Genomic DNA, 16,708 nt, shown 5'->3' on the forward strand with positions numbered 1-16,708 from the left:
AATGTGGTAAATTAACAACTCATTGATTAAATGACTTTTGTTCGTATGTATGTCAATTTTAGAATATTGAGAGGTAGGTACCTACTATATTTAAGGCATTAGCAGATTGGCCCCTACCGTCTATCTCCTGTGTATTCAAAGGAATAAATTGGGAACACAAAAATAGCCTAAAGCAATTCCTGGACTTTTGTCAAGCTTCACTAAAAAGGAAACTTAATCAATTCAGTAGTTATTAAATTATTAAGTTTCAACAAAACAACCTGTAAACTTTATAAAATAGGATTCGGCAATTATTTTGTGTAAAAACAAAGATGTTAGGTACCTATTCATTGAACCTTGGTATTAGAAAAGTGGAAGGACGCATGGAAAAAGAGGATTATCTACGAACAGTGCTAACAGAAATAAAAACTGCGTCATCCCTGTATCCAAACATGATAGTAAAGGTGTGCAATCACGTCCGCTAGAGTTTTATACCTGCAAATTCAATTGTCAAATATTACATAATCCTTATAATAAAGTTACAGGATCTGTGTGTGCCTGTACCGAAGGATCTAGCTAAATGCTGAACCAATATGGTTCTCCTTTACAATTTAGCTTCTCGGAGGCCTGGGAAGGTTTATAACTAGATACCAGTGTAATGTCCCTTCCATCCCTGAAATTTCAGCCCGCAATTAAGGTATCCAGGTGAATTTTATAATTAATTCTACCTTCCCCTGGAACTACAAGCTTCATTGATAAGTCCTGTGGTAAAGGAGAGGTCTTTCTGCAAGTCTCGTGTGATAAATACCATTGTCTTTAAGTAGACGGACATTATATCATATGAAGATTTTACAGAAATTATGTCAGCTTTTTTTCCAGTTGTATTGCGGTTGCAAAACCATGCTTTTGCAGACGTGATTGAAATGTAATTGTAAAGTTGTTGATCTCTGTGGACAGACGCAACTCTCATTTCTTTGATGAACACGTAGAGCTATATCATCAAATGAAAAAGGCACAACATCCATTATCATTAATTTTGTACCTAAATAGATTCATTGAAAAAATATTTCAGTAATGAAATGATATTGGTAGGGCAGTTCAGGTACAGGAACTTTAATGGTCAGGGTTAATCTCCTCTATTTCCCACGGTTTATTTTAAAAAAAAGAGGAGGATGGGGGGGGGTTTATTAGTGCCTAACAGTACCGTTGTGTGAAAGCACCCAGTGAGGGAGGGGACATTGGGCTGTTTATTACACTATTCCCCAAAGTTTTTAACAACGTTTTCTTCTTCGTTGGCTTAACAACTTTTTTGATTTAATTACATGTTGATTGGTTGGTTAATTAAGTTGAGTGTACAAACGATTTAATGTAGAACAATTTGTCTTATCCCTTTATATCCCTGGATTATACCAAATATCAATTACAATGGATGATGTTTGAAAAGGAGTTTGGACCTCTGGTGGCAGGAATAGATATTTCTGGAGATCCTAGACAACAAGACATAACTCTTCTACTACCAAAGCTTACTAAACTTAGAGGAACACTTTTAGATTATTTTAATGTGGTAGAAGATGATTTGATTTTGACAGAAAAGTAGGAAAAAGGAGTTCATTAATTCTGAAATTTAGAGGCCATTGGGATAAACTTTTAGACTTTCTTAAATAAATCTTCTATTACCATCAAGGCTTGAAGGAACAGTCGTATTTTTTTTTATTTTATTTTTTGCCTTTTTCGCAACTTTCTTATTTTTTTGAAATGAAGAAATTCAGAAATATTTAAATTTCATTCATGGCTTTGCTTCAGTAGTATAGTTTTTGAAGGGGTTAGGGCGGGGGGGGGGGGGGGAGTTCTTTCAAAGACCATTTTACTGTGAAGTTGAGGTGCCTAACCCTTAAGATAGCTTAAACCATCCATAAAACAAAATATTCTTTAGAATGGTTAGCAAGATCTTTACTTACAGTCAGATATAGACATCCTAGTACTTTGAAAAGGGATTTAGAACAGACCAATTGAAAATCTAGAGTGTCCTTTCTATGAACAGAAGAAAATATTAAGTTAGCCATCCACCTGGCCGAGGTACCTAATGAAAAAGAAGTCGAAGAGTTCCTCAAATTCAAACCAGACAGGTAAAAGGGATCTGCTAGGATAACAACCACCATAAGTAGCGAAGCTCACAACAAAAATATTAAAATAGTATACACTAAAGAACATTAAAATCTGCGCTGTGTATTGAGACCTAGTGAGTTCGAATAGAATAGATGTTTATTAGGTAGTCAGGGAAATCTTTAAAAAAATATTAGTGTACGAAAGTTTATCTTCATATTATTAATTTGATGATTCTTAGATAGAGCACTACTAAAGTGTCATATGTACGCTCATTGTTCAGAAAAGTTAAAGTCTATGTAATTTAGTAGCGGAGCTTTTCAATAATTCGGAATGAAATTCCCTACATAAAGAATCATCCAGTATATGACCAAGTTACATGGCACAGTTATGGAATCTTAACGACAAAGATTTTTTTATCCAATCTTGACAAGAGAGGTATTTTTGGAAAGAGGAATATATATAGAAAACGCCTATGAAAATAAGAAAATCCGCAGAAATCATATTTGCAAGTTATTTGCAAAAATCTGCAATGCTAATTTGCAAAATTAATTTTATGCCTTAAATGACTTATTTAGAAATTTTTTTTTTTGAAATGTGTTTATTTATAAGTTTAGAACATAATTAGGGCAAAAAAAATTTCTTTAGTGTTACTTTTTTCACCTTATATATGAAAAAAGCAGTTTCTCACATTTTATGATATAAAAAAGGTATAGGAACAAAAAATATGATTTTTCTTGATGTAAACACAATAATTGGCATAAAATCTATCATCCTAAATGTAAAAATCAGATATAGAATCCTTTTTAGAGCTAATATAGTGCAAAAAGTAACCAAGACATTTTTGCAAAGTATGAAAATCTGAAGAAAATAGTTCTTTTTGCTTTTGATATACATATCAGATAAATGTATATAAAATTAGTGATTAAAAACTATAAAACATCTTATAAGTTTTTTCAACATTGTCATTGATTAAATTGCACTTTTAGGTTTAAGAATTACCGAAGTAGTGCATAAAAACTCTTTTTATGATGTAATTAAACAAAATAAATGCCAAAAAACCAACTACAAAATGGTCTAGTGCATTATAAAAAACGCCTAATTGTTGATTTGAATTTATTTTGTTTAATAACTTAATAAAAAGAGTTTTTATGTGCCACTTTGGTAGTAAGTAAACCTAAAAGTGCATTTTAATCAATGATAGGGTTGAAAAAGTTAAAACTTGTTTTATAGTTTTTGATCACTAATTTTATATACATTTATCTGATATGTATATCAAAATCAAAAAGAACTATTTTCTTCAGATTTTCATACTTTGCAAAAATGTCTAGGTTACTTTTTGCACTATTTTTGCTCTAAAAAGGATTCTATATCTGATTTTTACATTTAGGATGATAGATTTTATGCCAATCATTGTGTTTACATCAAGAAAAAACATATTTTTTGTTCCTATACCTTTTTTTATCATAAAATGTGAGAAACTGCTTCTTTCATATATAAGGTGAAAAAAGTAACACTAAAGAAATTTTTTTTGCCCTAAGTTTGTTCTAAACTTATAGATAAACACATTTCATAAAAAGATTTCTTTTTAAATAAGTCATTTAAGGCATGAAATTAATTTTGCAAATTAACATTGCAGATTTTTGCAAATAACTTGCAAATATGATTTCTGCGGATTTTCTAATTTTCATAGGCGTTTTCTATATATATTCCTCTTTCCAAAAATACCCCACTTGTCAATATTGGATAAAAAAATCTTTGTCGTCGAGATTCCATAACTGTGATGGTCTGTCTTGTATGTCAATCATACTACAAACTATTTCATTATTTTCTAGATATTAATTATCTTTTTCGGATCATGTTACTTGTCGATGCAGCGCTGCACTTACAAGTAACATGTTTAACTTTGCTGCACTTACAAGTAACATGTTAAAGGGAGATAAAAAAAAGGACATAGGCAGACAATGTTAGTTATATTTTTTTATTGAAAATAAGCTTTAACCAACACACAGGCCATTGAGTCCTACTGGAATACCAAGAAGACTCATATCAAAGCAATGAGAGGTTGTCACAGAACCTTCTTACAACGTTATTTGGATGAATACATGTGGAGGGATCGCTATAATGATAATGTATTTTACAATTTGTGCAACCAGATTGCTATTCAATATCATGTGTAATTATTTAATAATATTTTTGCATATATTCTAAACCATTACTAATAAATGTTTAGCTAACGAATTAATTATAATTGTTTCTATTTTAATTATATTAGTATCTCTATAGGGAATGGAGGGGGTTATTGCTGCATCTACAAGTAACATGTATGAGTTTGCTGCATCTACAAGTAACATGTGATAAGCGCTGCATCGACAAGTAACATGATCCTCTTTTTCTCTCTCCTTATATTTAATGATCACTGAACATCTGCCTTGTCCGTTTTTCAATCCGTGATTTTGTGCTTCGCTACTTAAAGATTTTGTTAATTGTCATCCTTTTTTTCAAGACAGTTTATTTAATAATGTTACTAGGATTGGACATGGAACTTGTATCCATCCCAGCTTAGGTGGCAGTGAGAACCTCTGGAACCTGCTGAAGACTTCTGGAGTCCCTGTTGAGGTGTCAGGACGTTTCCTCTTTTTATTTTACTAGAGGCTACACCTCTAGAGGCACTTAAAAAGTTTAGGATGGGAAATTGACTCCCCAATTTTCAATTTAGTTGAACAAAAAAATATCTTTTTTTAGGAGCTATTTCTCTCGCGAAAGTATGGGTAGTCTCCTCCCAAAACAGTCCAAACTATGAAATCCTATATGAAGCTTCGCTGTAAAGTAAAGCCATAGGTACTGATCCACAGTTAAGCAAGATCTTTCACTACCTATTGATATTATTCCTTAATATATTATATTGAGAATGAATAAAATACAATGAGATACAATTTCAAGCTAATGAAGCGCATTTAGTTGTAAATCAAAAAGAGGAAACTGGTTTTTACAGGTTTGCCTAACTAGCAATCTTATTGGTGGGAATGTTCCTTCCATTTTAGAACATCATATCAATCATTTTGATCTCGAAAAGGTTTCGTTAGCCATTATTTCATTACAAATAGGAGCAATCCTAAATAATAATTTCATTATAGATAATATCTTGTGTTCCACAAGCAATATTTGTGGCATTAGTTCAAAGTATAAACCCTTCAGTTCATTATCATGCACTAGAACTTTCTCACAATGATTGTATAATCAGTGAGTTGGTTGTCTGTTAGTTGTTACTAAACCTAAAACATCTGTGGAACAGGGCAACAAATTTCAGATGATTTAATCATTGTTGGAAAATTTTTGACTGTTATCTCAAATAATGACTAAAGAAAAAATATACCAGGTGCCGTATATAATATGTACGGATGACAAGGGGGTGTTTTCATGCAACCTTAGTCAAGAATATAACATGGCCTGTGAGGAATTTAACTGGGATTCAGAGAAAATATTCCAGGTGCGTTTTTTAGTAGCGAAGCAACTATTTTTGTCTGTAGGGGTGACCTAATAGGAATTGACAAACAATTCTTAGTGAAAATTTCCCCACAACCCTCTTCTCTTATTTCTCCATCTTCTTACCCACTTCCCTTCAGTTACATCAAAAAAAACAAGTTTTACACCAACAAAAAATTTAATTTTGCGGTAATTTCAAATGGAATTAATTGGCTGAAAAGCAGCCTCTGCCTATTATATTTACATAGCTGCTATTATAAGAAATAAAGGTATCTTATGCTTAACCGTCGGTCTGCCTGTAATGCTTTTAAGAATGTAAGTTTTAGTGGGGAAGCGAATTTCTTAGCTGCTGTTATAGATAGATATCCGAATTCAGTTAATCAATGAGCATCCATCTTTTACAAATTGGCTGGGCATATGTTTTGTCACGTGCACACATTTTTTAGTAACCTGTGCCTGCATAACCAACTAACTAATAGATCCTCTCTAGGTTGCATTTGCTGCGATAGATCATTGTTTTGCCAGTGAACAAGAGAAACAGAAGTTGAGAGATATTTTCTTGTTGTGGAAACAAAAGCATCCCCTGACTGGTTAATTTTGAAGGGTTTTAGTAGAGATACAGGGAGGGATAGGACAATGGATGATAAAATTAGTCTGAATTTAAGTAAAGTTCTCCTTTAGTTTGCTTCTAGATGATATATTTATCAATTATTGCCCCCCTCCCCTTCCTTTATCAAGGCATTATCAAGTACACTTAAAACAAACTATGGTAAATCATTCTTTTTATTTATTCTTTTCTGTCCTAAGAATATTGGAGAAGGATAAATTTCCAGTTTTTGTCTTTTAGAGCATGGGGGGGGGGGAAGTTTTGACACATTTGCGTAAACAGGGAGTATAGGCTTTATCTTTGGACTGAGAGGATAGGTTATTAGGGATAAAATCATTCTTATATGATGAATTTTCCCAAGTTTTAAGATTTTTTGGATAGGCCTCCAGGTTCCGGAGCTCCAGGCCTCCAGGTCCTCTCTGTACAGGTAAAAATTTAAAAAATATTTTTTTTTGAAGAGTTAGAAGTCAACCTATGAAACAAAATATGCATATTTTTAAATGTTATTCACATATTTGAAGAAAAAAACGCATATTTTGTTTCATAAGTTGACTTCTAACTCTTCAAAAAAAAAATTTTTTTTTTAATTTTTACCTTTACAGAGAGGACCTGGAGGCCTGGAGCTCCGGAACCTGGAGGCCTATCCAAAAAATCTTAAAACTTGGGAAAATTCATCATATAAGAATGATTTTATCCCTAATAACCTATACTCTCAGTCCAAAGATAAAGCCTATACTCCCTGTTTACGCAAATGTGTCAAAACTTCCCCCCCCCCCCTTATTATATGTATACTAGTCAAAAGATTTAAAAATCAGTAGAATAGACAATTTAGATATAAATGTAAAATATCTGTTTAAATGCAGTCTGAAAAAGGGAATCGAACCCTTGACTTTTATTTTCATATTCGCGGACAATCGTGTTTGTTATCAAGAATCTTTTTAATGTTGAAAGTTGTTGCCTAATCTAAGTGTTGTTTGTATATTGTATGACAGGGATTTATGGATGGGACAATGGACGATAAATTGATTCTCCTCCAAAATTATTGGTAATATTTAACTTATGGTGGCTGCTTAAGAATGTTGGGGGATTAAAAGGAGTGTAAATAAATTTATCTACCATTGTTCCCTCCTTCCAGGGACTTTAGGGATAAGACACTGGACACTTCATTAATTGTTGTACAATGTACATCCTCAGTGATGACAAACAAAATTTAAAATTTTGGTTGAAAAGTTTTGACACTGCTTGTTTGAACCAACCAATAAAGATTGAATATTAATAGGTACCCAAAGTTTTTAATCAAACGAAAGAGATTTGATATTTATAGAACTTTGGGAACCAGTGAAGCGTCCCCTTAATCCTTACCCCTGCCCTAAATTTTAAGACTGAGATGTAAATGTTAATTGTTAAATGTGATTAAATTAAACGTTAAATGTGATTGTTAAAACTATAAAAACAAAACAAAATAGTTTTGTGTTTTTCAGAATACTATGATGATATGTTAAACCAGCGAAGTATTCTCGCCTTAGTATCCAGTATTAGCTGTTTCAGAGCTCTTAATCCGTCATTATCTGTTGCTGGTAAAACAAGGTCAGTGTTTAGGAGCGAAGCTGCTATTAGTCTCAGTTCAAAATATCTGTCCTTACTGAGCCGCAATTCAAGAAAGACAGCTGAAATTTTTGTGAAAATTAGGTTTAATAATGATTATAAAGCATAATATAGTTGGTCCGTCGGTCTGTCGTTCAAGCTACAAAAGACATTTATGATGAAATGTTTGGATATTAGAGTTAAAATGAAGTAAAAAGCAGTGTTCTGGAGCCGGAGCCGGGAGCAGCAACATTTTTGGTGGAGCCGGAGCCGGAGCCGTATTTTTCGTTAAAAACGGCTCCGGCTCCGGACTAGCTAAAAATGATTTTTTAAAGTAATATTATAATTTGGCAACGGTCTATTTCCATATAATAAACTGAAAAACTATTGTTACTTAACAAATAGACACACATCCTTCTACTTTTATATAGCTTTAATCAAATTAAAGCAAAATATTTTATACCTATTATTTATTTTATTTTATCAAATTCAATAATGAAAAAAAATTTATATTATATTAATTTTAAGGTAGGAGCCGGAGCCGCATCAAAATTATACGGCTCCGGCACCCTGGTAAAAAGTAAAAATTCCCTTTCTTACCAAATTGTGTCAATAATGTGCTTGTATTGGTTTATTGGGGGATTTTTTATATTTATTGTCTAAAATTACATTGTTTGAGACACATAGACGTACATACCCTAATTGTATAAAAGCTTCTCTCAAAATAAAACTTGTATAATTGTAAGTACAAATTCTGAAATTGTTGCATAAAAATATTGGAATTATAGAAATATCGGGTAGAATAATTTCAACAAATTATGCTTTAACTCAACTATTTTTTAACCTTGTCAATACTAAGAATTATCGCAGCAAATGTACAATATTTTTACAGCAGCGGTTAGATTTTCTGTCTGTCATTATTAATTAATGACTTGTTAAAGTCTCGTTTTGAACGTGCAGCAAATCGTTACATGACTCGCCATACAAAAACAGACGGACAAATTATATAGTAGCTTTGCTACTATTAAACAAATGACTAACATTTATGTAAGATAAGAATTTCAATGAATTTTTATTTATGTTAGTGTTTGTCAAAGAAGTTGATGATTAATGTATTAATATTTTGTAATTTTAGAAGGTAAGCTACTCCATGACAACAAGAAACTTATTAGGTCCCATTTGCAATTTAGTTAAAATTCAATTGTATTTCACATTATCAATTAATAAAAAGGGGAAGTCGAAATTAGAACTTATAAACAAGTAGCAAAAGAAAATTTTATTACTTTAATTTTTATTGCAAATTGTGTAATTGTATTACTATGTGAAACTTTGAAGAAACGGCCATTTTTAGTCAGCATTCCCTTTTTCCTGGGCCTTTGAAGACATTTCTGAGATTTTAATGATCACATGCACAGACAGAATTATAAATAGACATACACACAATTACTTTATATAGGACAGGATATGAAAATGGTAGACAAACAAGTTTTTGTCATCAAAAACTATGCAAAATATTGATCTATCTATTTCAACTCTTCTAACTCGGTTGCCAATTTTTATAAAAGATTTTAATACAATAAGCACAGTAAATAACGGCATACTATTGATGGATATTTCAATATGTCATACCTTTACCGTATGTTCTAAATAAAATATAGGTATAATGTATATTAAGATATTTAGGCCAAGATATTCTTAAACCCATATCAAGCATTGTCTTTAAAAAAAAAACATTATAATTGCAGACTCTTAAATTTTGCATGTGTTCAGTATATTTGATACCAAGCAAAATGTCCTTATTAATGGGCAAAGGTTTTCCTCTAATTCTTAGTTATTGATATCAATCGTAATTTCGTTTGTTTTATGGCAATGATAAATACGAGAAAAGTATTTATAAACAATTGCCATCCCAATTTTACTTCTTTTTTTTAAACATCTACCTGTAATTTTTCTTGTATTGTCTTATACCTGGTTTAACTGTTAAGAAACTTTTTACTACTTTTGATAATAGCATTCATTTAAAAATAAAACTTGTCCTCCCTGTTTTATTTTTGTTGCATGACACCTTTAGTGGTATCTAGTATTCATATAAAACAGTAAAAAAGTACCTAGTCCTAGGGTATGATGACAGCTAAGGGAGGACAGACCAATAAATGAACCCATAAGTCTGAACCCATACGACTACCTTGTTCCAGTGTTGACACTATTTTGTCTGCCTGCAAATTGCTTTCTGCTGTTTTGTAGCGACTTGGCTGTGTTAATATTTCTGACTCTATTGACTGATATACAAAGACCCAATTAAATGTCAGCACAGGAACCCCACCCCATGAACATACAGTCATTTAACCACTGCCCCCTCTTTTTAATAAAATCATTTATTCCTATCGTAGTAAAATGGAATCTAGTTGTTAGTAGCGAAGCTACTGTATAAGACACTTGGTTCTTCCGTCAGTCCGTAATGCCATGTTTTTTCAGCTGCTATTTAAGATACCTAGACCTTTTCTCCGTCTATTTTTTTATGACCACTACACATTTGCTCTGTGACTCAAAACTCACTCAATATGTTCGTTTGTCCATCAATGATTTGTTGTGCTTTGCTGTTTAGTATTAAACAGTTTTATATGAATATCTATTGGTCATAACTTCAGTTTTACTTTAGACAGAGTTGCTACACAAGCACTGAGAAGAATTTCAGTTTCAATAACAAATATTGTATTTCAACAATTATACAGGTTAGAGAGTACAGTTTGCATTAAAAAGCAAAGTATTTCTAACTTAAGTGTGTGTCCGTACGTTCTGCCGCTCTAATCTTATTACTGGCTTTGTTAAAATTGTCCTAACGCTTTTAAATATGATATAAGTTGTTAATACTGTTATAATCATAACATCTCCACAATTGAATTATATAAGAAGTTAGTACGCTTATTGTGATGGTTGTTAAAGGCGTAGCTTTTCTTCAAAGTAGGATACTTCATACGTCCTAAAGTATCGCTCTTATCGTAAATTTAGGCATGTTATAATTTTCCTATTGATTTTAAACTTTGCATGATTGTTCATATAACTATAGAAAGCGTAGGTAGCTACAACTCTAGAATCATTACCAGAAAGTCAGTAAATAGTAAATACCTATATGTTGATTTAACAACAATTTTACCTATATAATGTAATTATCCTATTTATTTGATATTTAGAATAATGATTCTTATGACGATTAGGTACAAATTTGTAGTAGACTTGTGTATATCCAAATTTTGTTCAGACATTAAAAAAATTCTAGGAATTACATTGCTTTAATACCAAAGGTGTCGTCACTCTATATTTGTTTACTAGCGGCTACGCCCCCTAGAGGCCTCTAGGGGCACTTGAGGAGAGGAGAGTGGAATTTAATAACCCAATTTCTTATTTTAGATTTTAAAAGAAAAAGAAACAAACAAACACACAGACACACAAACATCCTGTTACTTTAGTATAAGGATGTTCGTTTGATTGTCTGCTTGTTTGATTGTTGATCTTAACTTATATGAATGTTGTCATCAACCTTGTTTTTTATTAGACTAGAGGCATGCACGAGAAAGCCAGATGCGCAATCTACCCTTTGAAAGGACAGGCTGATCCAGTGAAAAGATTTACAGTTCCCAATGACAAGGTAAATACCTTATTTATTAGCAATGCTACTTAATAATAAGAACATTTTTGTCCGCATGTTCATTAAACAAAGATTGTCTGTACACAATTTCTTTGTGTCACTGAAATATGATTTAAAATTATCTATAAATAATTTCTTATCCTACTAGAAATCGGCGTTTTCCTTGTAGTGTAATGATCTAATTTAAAAATTGAATCCAAATGGTTTGTTTAAACAGTCTAAACAAACCATTCAAGGTTCAATTTTCAAAATAAGTATTATAGTTAAATTAAACTAGAAGTTTCAAAACAATAATTATAACTTACACAAGGGGTAATTTTGTTAATCAATATTGGGGATGTACATAAATTTACCGTCCATTGAATTATCCATAAAAATATTTGAATTGTAGGTAGAGTGGAGTGTAGAATGGACGGATTACTCCCCTCTAGAATTCACTGCACCGTTTGTCTTGACTGCCGTGTGGGCTGATCCACCCCTAGACAAAAAAGGTACAATTTTTTTTATTTAAGGTTAAAAACACAACTTTTATATTCACCGTTTAAAAAGCACAGTTAAAATTTGATTATAATTTAATTACAATTACAAGTATCATGTGTTCATGTGAACTATAGTAGGTATTTATACTATTATTCAACAAGAATTGTAAGAGAGTCGTCAATGATTGTTGCCCAAAAGTTCTTTTGGCCATTATATATTTGGTACTAATGCCAAGAAAATAGCCTAAAACCAATCAGTTTCAATTTTAAATCTTCCCTGAAAAGTACCAATATTCGGACCAGCTATTTTAGAGATCTTCAGCTTCAGACAAAAATACTTATTATACTGGTACTGATTACGCCCCACTTGAGGTGGTGAATACGACCCCCCCCCCCCCCTCTCTGGATTATTGAAATCTTAAGCCTTAGGCAAAATGATCTTATTACTTTATATGAGAGGATATTTTACCTTTTATTAATGTCATTTTCATTGATTGATTCAAAGCTAATTTCTATTGTCATTGCTGCGCTACAGAAGAAGTAATCGTCCTTATTTTTAGACTTCAGTCCATCCTGGAACAGTCTGGATGAAAAGGTCAACAGAAAAAGTCATGAGGGCGATTATAAAATTCAGGTAAGAAAAACGTTTACTAAATGTCAGTCTGACACTTTAGTATAATTTTCCAGTTTTTACAAATAAAAAGTAAAAAATGACATTAAACAACACATAAAAATTGCCTAAAATATAGCTACCAACAATGGGTCTTTTAAATCTCTTTTCTTAATCATTTAATGACATACATAAAAATGCAAAGATTGTCATAAATACCCCCCCCCCCCCCCTCTCCAATTTATTGCCTAAAATCCATTTACTTTTTCTATCTTGCATTGGGTTGCCTTACCCCCTCCCCCCTTCATATCCTCCCCTCCATTAAAAATAGTCAAAAACCTGATCAGGGCCAAAACTAAACTATCTATAAGATAGTGAAACTGTCGGTCATCTATTTACTAGATCTTTCTGGACAATAACATTCTGTTAAATAATGATGTATTATTATTTGTTGCATCAGGATGGTAGGCCATTGAATCCACATGGTAGAACAGGCCTCTCTGGCAGAGGCATCCTGGGACGGTGGGGACCCAATCATGCAGCGGACCCGGTTGTTACTAGGTAATAAAAGAATATTAAAAAGGATGACAACATACATTATTATCGAAGCATGAAATATCTTGTCTAAACTAACGGACAGGGATAGGGTATGGTATCTTCACAAGAATTTTTACTCGTCTATCCTAAATCGAATAGAAATGAATCACATTTTGCAAAAAAAAATAAGAGACGAACATTTTGAATTATAGAGTAGCTTCGCTTATATTAATGTTAGCATAGCAGTTGCTTTAATAAGTTACATTGTGGAACTGTAAAAATAGGTGGTGTAGTAGCTGAATAAGACATTTTAAAATCATTTGAGACCATCTTGATTTATTTTAAAGGCTTTATAATAAAAATTTTTCAAAAAATATCACAACTTCTTAACATAAAAAAGTGAAAATGTAGGTACCTGTTTTTGTGGGGATTTTTTGTACAGAGAAAGTTTGTCTCTAACCCTGCACTGAATTGCACATCTGTTTTAAAAACTAAATGAGACATTTTTATTTCAGATGGCAACGAGATGGTGCAGGTTCCCAGATTCTGAACACTGATTCTGGCCTCCCTGTCCTAGAGTTTGTGTGTATAGAGAGGGGAGATGGGGGTGGCTGGGCCATTCCTGGCGGTATGGTGGATCCAGGTAATTTATTGTCTATGCGCTTGATATCAGAAAGATTATTGGTTCGAATCTCTGCCTATTCCTAAAGTCTGACATAATTTTATTATCATAATTTAAACTATGAATGGAAGGACTCTAGACAAAGGTCATACAATCAAAAATATTTTGTGTTGGCATTGGCTGGCTTGAACAAAATTGTTTTAAGTAATCTTGCCTAAATGAAAACCGTAATTCCAAGAAACAAAAATATCCATTTGAGTAGGGGGAGCGATTAAAGGTTCCACCATGGAGGGAGATGACAACCAACTCTAAATAATTCTTATACCTAATGTCTTATAAACACGTTCTCCCATACATTGGCATAAAACTTTGAGTACTTTTATTCAATCGTGATTGGTTGGTTTAATCTAAAAGAGTTTACACAATTCCGTCAATGATTTTAATCTTTTAGATCCCTGGGTTTGCTAATTATAGGAAGGATATTCCTTAATAATAATATTTAAATTACCTAGGAGAGAAAGTGGCAACAGCATTGAAAAGAGAATTTATGGAGGAGGCGATGGACTCCACCCAGGCTAGTAGGTCAGTTTATCCTATCATATAAAGTAGTAAGCTTTTTTTGTCTATAGCGAAGGATCTTGCAAAACGTTGAACTGACATAGTTCTTCTTTACAGAGAAGCTGAAATTTAATATAAGAATACTCTTGCATTTAGCTTTAAATTATGTTTCTTTAATTTTCCCTATGAAAATGAACATCAATTTATCAATTAAAGATTTTCTGCTTTATTATTTCAGCATACTTTTTTTTTATCTTTAATATGACAAAAATTAATGTATATTGCTTCAACATAAATGATTGTGAAAATGTTGGAGGTTAAATAAACCTGTAAACAGGTATTAGGGAGCATAATTAGTACCTATGAATTAAATATCAAACCTTATTTTTACATCATGTGCTTTAAAAGTAAAGAAAAACTCTTAACTGTTCCTGACAAGTTTACAACGCATTGTTTATAGAAAGCAACGTATTGGCTTTTACCTTTCTAGGATGTTTTTAACTAACTAAAAAAAATATTTAAAGAATATCTAAGTAGTTCCCCCTTCCTTCAAATAGAATACTCTACCCAGAATCCAGTTTAATGTGTTTTAAAGGGATAAAAGAATAAAATAAAATTTCTATAAAATAAAATATTTACCTAGTGAAGAAAATGCAGAAAATTCAGCTCTGGTGGACAAATTCTTCTCTGAGGGAACTGAAGTCTACAAAGGATATGTTGATGATCCAAGGTTAGTTTACTTATTATGAAATTAGAAGAGTGTCTGTTAAGTAAGATCTTTAAAATAGCATAAGTAAACATTTAATAAGGATAATAATATTGCTAAAAGTATAGGTATTTATAAACAAATCAATTTTGTTCTTGCTAGCTTTATATTAAAATTATATTGTAGTAGCAAATAAATTTTCACATAATCTTTAAAATTTGTTGAAAGTGACAAAATCAAATATTAGTAAAAAAAATAATCTGTCCTTTTACTTAGTAGGTATTTAAATCTTGCAATTTTTTAGAAACACAGACAATTCATGGATGGAGACAGTTGTGATGAGTTTTCATGATAGCACAGGAGATAGTGTTGGCAAACTTAAACTTAAAGCTGGAGACGATGCAAAGTAAGTTTTTAAATTTATTTAGGTGAAGGTTGACATTTAAAACTCTTTGGTTGACAATTGCTCAACTACTATTTTTTTTTAGAAAGGAAGCTTACCTTTACAATTTTTTAAAGAGTAATGGGGTTGGTTGAACCTATATCAACTAATATTGATTAGGTTTCAACTAAATTGAATTTTATTTTATTATATTTTGGTTAGGTATATGATAGAGAAAAAATTACATTCTTAAGTTGTTGAATAATAACCAATAACAGTTGATAAGAAATCAACTGATGCTAATAATATACAAGATTTTATTAAATTTGGTTGATGAATTATCCACTAAAGTTGATAAATCACCTACTTATGGTAAAAAATATTATTTTTTAGAAACCTAAAGTGGATGGCAATCGATGATACTCTTACTTTGTATGCTAGTCATAAGGTACACTTCATTTCGTTTTAGTAAAACATTTCTGTAAATAGTTTGTGTAGGTAGTTAGTCTTAAATCCTTTGTCAAACAAATTAAATCAATAAAGTTGAACTTATTTTAGCAGAAAAATAAAAATCTCCTTAGTAGTGTTTATTTATATTTTATTCTTTACACTTTTAAATTATATTTTGATTACAAATAATTCATATTTTTCTGATATACCTACTGAATATATGTATTTTTAGGCTTTTGTGAAAAAAGTAGCTGAACTATTAAAGGCTCATTGGTAGATGTTGACAATCTTATCTTTGCTTTCTTATTGGTTGTTAATTTATAGCTAGATTATTTTTAAATTTACAAAATTTCATTCTTAATCATAGAAAACTGAGTTTACATTTTACTTATTTAATTTAAATTTAAAATAATATTCTTAAAGCAATCCGTCCTATTATTAAAATGGGTATACTCTTTATTTTACATTTATTTAATCTGTAATGTAATGTATTTATAATTTTGCATTATTATTATAATCTGTGATCTTTAATTGAATTGTTGATGTATTATGAGCTTTAAAAATACAGTTAAGTTTTAATTATAAAATTAGTCACAATAATGTACCTACTGATCTACTCATTCAAATATTTTGAAAAATCACAAGATTTTGTTAATATAATGATGAGTAAATGAAAGATAATTTAATCTTCTCAATAATTTAAAGAGATTGTATGTATATGTACATCATGTTAATATTCTAATGTTACTGTAATTAAAATATTAAGTATTGAGTCTTGCACCATAAAGTTGGAGGATTGGCAGATGAAATTATACCCCACCCTCTTTCTTATATTTTCATGGTAACAAAGACTCAATTATAATTTAGAGGAAGATTAATTTATCCTCTATTGTATTATCCTTAATTCATGCTAATGCACTTTTTCAGATCTTGTATAACATACTTTAGATTATAATTAG

The 16,708-nt window shown here is 31.3% G+C and overlaps 2 protein-coding genes across 3 annotated transcripts; both read left to right on the plus strand.

Moving 5' to 3' along the window:
• The first annotated feature begins 321 nt into the window (after positions 1–321).
• LOC145332266 (adenosine deaminase-like protein) lies at positions 322–6,399 on the plus strand. The gene is made up of 8 exons (XM_080177220.1): positions 322–443; positions 917–991; positions 1,424–1,515; positions 2,019–2,105; positions 4,614–4,701; positions 5,078–5,158; positions 5,462–5,572; positions 6,059–6,399. The coding sequence occupies exons 1-8, from the start codon at positions 363–365 to the stop codon at positions 6,161–6,163; spliced, it is 720 nt and encodes a 239-aa protein (XP_080033346.1). The 5' UTR covers positions 322–362; the 3' UTR covers positions 6,164–6,399.
• Positions 6,400–6,961: 562 nt separating this feature from the next.
• LOC145332269 (ADP-ribose pyrophosphatase) lies at positions 6,962–16,677 on the plus strand. Of its 2 annotated transcripts, none has more exons than XM_080177227.1 (12): positions 6,962–7,762; positions 10,419–10,491; positions 11,313–11,405; positions 11,797–11,896; positions 12,445–12,518; positions 12,955–13,055; positions 13,547–13,674; positions 14,166–14,235; positions 14,855–14,941; positions 15,222–15,323; positions 15,693–15,747; positions 15,982–16,677. In XM_080177227.1, exons 1-12 carry the CDS (start codon positions 7,671–7,673, stop codon positions 16,024–16,026), a joined length of 1,020 nt encoding a protein of 339 aa, XP_080033353.1. In that variant the 5' UTR covers positions 6,962–7,670; the 3' UTR covers positions 16,027–16,677. The 2 variants fall into 2 exon arrangements, with proteins under 2 accessions (XP_080033353.1, XP_080033354.1); XM_080177228.1 differs by having other exon boundaries at positions 7,655–7,762; positions 10,423–10,491.
• Positions 16,678–16,708: the final 31 nt, after the last annotated feature.

The sequence above is a fragment of the Acartia tonsa genome, chromosome 11 (genome assembly GCF_053477335.1).
Source record: "Acartia tonsa isolate MP-2025a chromosome 11, ASM5347733v1, whole genome shotgun sequence".
In the NCBI taxonomy this organism is placed as follows: domain Eukaryota; kingdom Metazoa; phylum Arthropoda; class Copepoda; order Calanoida; family Acartiidae; genus Acartia; species Acartia tonsa.

Coding starts and splice junctions, on each gene's coding strand:
- LOC145332266 (XM_080177220.1), top strand. CDS start 363: ATGGAAAAAGAGGATTATCTACGAACAGTGCTAACAGAAATAAAAACT. Junction 992..1,423: donor TATATCATCAAATGAAAAAG/GCACAACATCCA, acceptor ATGTTTGAAAAG/GAGTTTGGACCTCTGGTGGC. Junction 2,106..4,613: donor CTCAAATTCAAACCAGACAG/GTAAAAGGGATC, acceptor TAATGTTACTAG/GATTGGACATGGAACTTGTA.
- LOC145332269 (XM_080177227.1), top strand. CDS start 7,671: ATGTTAAACCAGCGAAGTATTCTCGCCTTAGTATCCAGTATTAGCTGT. Junction 7,763..10,418: donor TCTGTTGCTGGTAAAACAAG/GTCAGTGTTTAG, acceptor GTTTTACTTTAG/ACAGAGTTGCTACACAAGCA. Junction 15,324..15,692: donor AAAGCTGGAGACGATGCAAA/GTAAGTTTTTAA, acceptor ATTATTTTTTAG/AAACCTAAAGTGGATGGCAA.